This window comes from Montipora foliosa, chromosome 1, assembly GCF_036669935.1.
Source record: "Montipora foliosa isolate CH-2021 chromosome 1, ASM3666993v2, whole genome shotgun sequence".
In the NCBI taxonomy this organism is placed as follows: Eukaryota; Metazoa; Cnidaria; class Anthozoa; order Scleractinia; family Acroporidae; genus Montipora; species Montipora foliosa.
Window position 1 is genome coordinate 59,777,894 of NC_090869.1, and position 5,000 is coordinate 59,782,893.

The 5,000-nt window shown below is 40.4% G+C and overlaps 1 protein-coding gene across 1 annotated transcript in view; it reads left to right on the forward strand.

Moving 5' to 3' along the window:
- Window positions 1-5,000, forward strand: part of LOC137979652 (mucin-like protein) — a 22,745-nt gene that overhangs the window by 12,443 nt on the left and 5,302 nt on the right. Inside the window, exons 11-14 of the mRNA XM_068826969.1 lie at window positions 30-366; window positions 2,747-2,872; window positions 3,367-3,489; window positions 4,272-4,394. Of these exons, the coding sequence (XP_068683070.1) occupies window positions 30-366; window positions 2,747-2,872; window positions 3,367-3,489; window positions 4,272-4,394 (709 nt within the window). The remainder of the gene's footprint in view (window positions 1-29; window positions 367-2,746; window positions 2,873-3,366; window positions 3,490-4,271; window positions 4,395-5,000) is intronic.

Here is a 5,000-nt window from a genome sequence, read left to right on the forward strand (position 1 = left end):
GTTTTCTCTCCCTGCTGCATTTACTTTAGTTCAACTTGTCATTCGTTGCTACTGACGATGAAGGTGCAAGCGCTACCTGGAACCCCACAATAAACATGTGCGCCTGCAAACGCGGTGGCCTGTGTGTGCAGCCAGATGAAGGTGACCCGGTCAACACGGACAGTAAGTTTGTTTACATGGGATGCGCATGTCAGAGAGGATACACTGGAAGGTTTTGTGATAGCGAAATTGACGCCTGCGAAGTGAATGGTCAGCCGTGTTATGCAAATGTTAAATGCACTGATCTGCCTCCTCCCGCCAATTCAACTGGGTACACATGTGGACCATGTCCAATTGGTTTTACCGGAAATGGTGCGCAATGTGCGGGTAAGGGCAAAAATGGACGCCAATACCGTAAATCGTCAATTAGGCAAACCGGGTGAATTATATAGGTTGTTTGCAACCAATCTCTATAGACACAGATAACGATGCTGCAATGTATAATTGCTGGTGGACGAACAAAAGGAGCAAAGTTCTTTTGTTTTCGTCCACCAACATGGTGGCGATGACGTAACATGAAAACCACGTAAATAACAGGTACTTTCGAGGACTGATTTAAGAGACAAAGGAAAAGGGCTTGATTTCGCAGTACGATGCACTAAAGGGATATCATATCATATCATATAGCTTTCTATACCCTCGGATTGTAGAATAGCTTGGTGTAGCTAATATCTCCGAGAATTTACCCTCCCAGCCATGATACACCACAGAAGACAGACCACAACACCGGGAACTACATGCCCTACTCTTTGCGACTAGTGTGTGGATTCTTTTACGTCCCACAGGATTATTAACATTGAAGGGTTATGAGAGTCTAACTATTTGCAGATGTAATTATAAAGGCAGCACTTTCTCCTCAGTTATTTAAAGACCCTGAGGGTTGGTACGGCCGGAGTCGCACTCACGACCTCCCGCGTGACAGCCCGGTGCTCAACCAACTGAGCCACTGGTGCGCGGTGCGATACCATATGATACCATTTTTATAATATATAGGACGTTTTCCGTGTTTCCTTAGCCTCATCTAAACACGAGGAGGAGTTGGGAGGATTCGAGACAGTTATGCAAAGAGGAGACACAGTCGAGAGGTTGCATAACTGTCAAGAATTCTAGTTTCATAAGGTCTATACCTAAACCAGGTATAGCACCAAATGAAGGACAATCCAATTGTGACGTTTTTGTTAACGTTGCTGTTGTCTTTGCATGCCCTGACCAAGTGACATGAGTTGTGGGCCGGGATTCCCAAGCCAGTATAGGTCCCTCGTGCTTCGCTCTTGGACACCACATTGAGGAGGAAAACCGCTCCAGCGCATCCTTTTATTTCACGGGCTACATTCCCAGGAACTATTTAAGCAATAGAGGACTTTTTTAGTGTTTCCATAGCCTCATCTAAACACGAGGGGGCTATGGAAACAGGGAAAAAAGTCCTCTATTAAGTTTATAACATATTTCTCAAAGATAATTCGGCAAATGAAGGAAAATGCTATTTTTTTTACTTCTTGATTGAAATAGATTTTCTTGATACACGCTCATATTTCTTACCAGCCAATCAAAACGCGCGTCTGACAACCGTGTTTCCATACTCTCATCTAAACACAGCTATTGACCAATGAGAGTGCGCGTACTATCCTAATTATTTTATAAAAGAAAATTCTCTATGTATTTCAAAGGCCTAACTTCTTCAATTCTCTTTGTTTTAAAGTTCAAAATGCAACAAGTACCGCCACCTTTTTCCGTAAACTGAATGTATTCCTCTTATTAGAAATATTTCATTGTTTCCCTGTTTTCTATTTTCGTATTCCCCATAGAACTCTTTGTTTGCCCCCCAAATTTTGCATAAACCATTATTTTCAAATGCTCTTGGGAATATGCAGTGTCCCCAAGAGAATTTAAAAAACAATGGTTTATGCAAAATTTTGAGGGGCAAATAAAATTTATTATGGGGAATACGAAAATGGAGTATTTGCTTTCTTTTAGCCTAATCTATATTTAACACAATCATCAAATTTATTTTAATGTTTTCATACTCTATTTAGTAGCACTGCCTATGACCTGACAAGTATATGTCTGTTAATACTTCGTATATTAATTAATTAATAGAGGGAACCTATCTCTTATAAGTCCAGTGGCTTCCTTTGGGCTTCCTTCCCATTAGCTTTTTACATACTTTCAACACTATGATCTGTACTGAGGCAAAACAATAAACTTGAACTTGAACAAGATCATCGGTACCTATAGTCTTGATACAAAAATACACGTATTGTGATTCGCCCAATCACCGATACAGTCAAGTGAGAAACTGAACTTCCAAATATTCAAAAGGGATAATGGAATTGATGAAAGTGTCTTGAAATAGAATGTACTTGGATTATTGAATTTCTTCAAAAATCTGGGTGGCGAGGTAGTGTCGAACAATCGCGCAAAAGACCATTTACTTTTATTGGAGGCGAGTTTACCCCATGTGGAAATAGGTATTTAGTAATATTGATCATTTAATAGCGCCTTTTCAATAAATGTCCAAAAGTGCTTCAAAAAATGTAATCTCATTCTTAAATATAAAAGTACCCACTATTCTCTGAGCTAATATGATGATTTCAAGGATCCGGTCTTCGAAAAAAAACGCATTATATAGTGTAACTGCCACTGTTAAAAGGAGAGGTGGCTCAAGATACAGGCTTTTGTATTTATTGTCTTTTTGTACTTTATATAGATTTTGATGAATGTCAAAGTAATCAAACAAACAGATGCGATCAACTATGTATAAATGCACCGGGGACTTACTTCTGCGATTGCCATAACGGATACAAACTTAAGGCCGACAGAATGAGCTGTGATGGTACGTGTTGTATGTTTCATTGCCATTATCATCTTCAGTCAACTACCACGGTTTTGTTCAAGTTTGTGAAGGACAAGTACACGTTGTCTCTGTTTTCTGTGCCTGGATAAGTCTGTATTTAGGCTAGGTAGCCTCCATAGAATGACGTCAAAAATAATCTGTACGTTGGCTTTGTAGCTGTGGCTGGCAGGGTGTTCGCCTCTCTGCGCCATTATTTTAGGATTGGGTGGGATTTTTCCACATGACTGTCGTTTGAACAGTTCTCCCAAAAGAGACTTCGCACACGCCTCTGCCATGAAGACCTACTCTCCACTTCCTTATTGAGGCTCCAGGTTTCTGCTTCGTAGAACACAAAACTCTCTATTCAGGTTCCAAAGAAGCTGACCTTGGTGGCTGAGATGTGTGTCTCCCTTGTGTAATTTAATTTTTTTTCTTGCTGATTTCAAATCAGCTTGCTGGCTGTATCTTAAACCAGGTTATCTCTTTCCTTGCAGATATCAATGAATGTGAGCCATCGAGCGACTGCATGCAACAGTGTATTAACAGTCAGGGAAGTTACAACTGTTCTTGTAACGAGTTCTTCAAGAAAGATCCTAGTGACTGGCGGAAATGTATAGGTAATTGATGTTAACATCATAATTCTTGTTAAATTGATTTGTACGGATTAATTAAAGCTCTTTTAAAGAATGGCTCGATTTATACTATATCATCCGTCAAGACGAATCATCTGTCTGGTAAAAATACGGGGCGAACTACGAGACGATCTATCGGTGTGTCATAGCTCGACCGGGTTTTTGCCAGACGAATTTCTGAGAAAGCGCGATGAAAAGGCTTGGGTACGAGCAGTCTAGTCAATATTGGCGGCAAATTTCAAGCTGGCAGGAACAACACAGTTTACCGCAAACAACTCGATTTCGTGGATAGTTCGTCTTTAGCCCGTATTTATACACACAGACGGATGATCCGTCCAGACGAATTATTCACGAAAGTTCGTCTACGAAGACGAATCGAACTATCCAGATAGTTCGTCTGGACGGATGATCCGTCTGTCTGCCCGTATTTATACACAGATGGATTATCGGATGAACTACCGCTCTCTGCCCAAGTTTGTCCCAGACGGATCATCCGTCTCTATTATAAATCCGGCCAATTTGTACATTTAGGGTTATGGTTAGGGTTAACCCTAACTACTCAGTACTTGGAATGCAATTAGAAAAATAAGAGGGCTATTGCTGTAGAAGACAAGTATATCATACTGCTCAGGTCATCCCCGTAATACTGTGAGTTTGGTCAGTGCGAAAGAATGAGAGATTAAAGCTTCGTCCGTATGAGTCTTTTGTGGGTAACCAATGGCTATGACTGCATCGGTAGTACAAACTGACCATGTTTTATTTTTCAGCGCAAAACCCCTGTGCAAAAGGTCATGGCTGCCAACACGTTTGCTATGAAGAAAATGACAGCTCTTCTAAGTGCGCCTGTTTTGCCAATTATGAACTCCAGAGTGATGGAAAGAATTGTCAAGGTGCGTTCATGTGTTTTGGATTAGTAAATCAAAGATCAAACGAACGTTCCTCCACGTAACCCCCTCCCTTCTCGAATGTTTTTTTTTTAATGGCCGATCAATTGATCACTAGGCATACAGTGTTTTGCTATTGAGTGTGGACATTAATTTTCCGCCTACTTTGCTTTGCGTTTGAAGGCGCAGGGATTGAGTTAAACGTCTTTCCTCACAATTTCATCCATGGAGTTGGGTTCTGTTTTATTTTGACTTGCAAGTGTAGTCTCGTAATATTGATCGGCTAACCTGATTACCCGTTATGACTGAGCGAATTGCCTACTTGGGCCTGGGTATTAGTTTTCGGGGTTCTTTTGCAGTTTCTTTAAGCATTTTACTCCACTCTAACAAAAAGATAACTTTAAACCACAGGAAATAATATTTCCAATAGCATTTGTCTCAAAGTTTTCAGAGAAATCGTTTGTATCCGAAGAAAATAAAATTTCAGAATCGCTTAGTTTTGTTTTCAAATTTTCCCGGCGCCGCCATCTTTAATAATTGTGACGAGTTATGGTTGCCCTGTTGTTTTTAATGCCAGAGGTTTCTCGTGTTAATATGGTAACCGTAAAACAT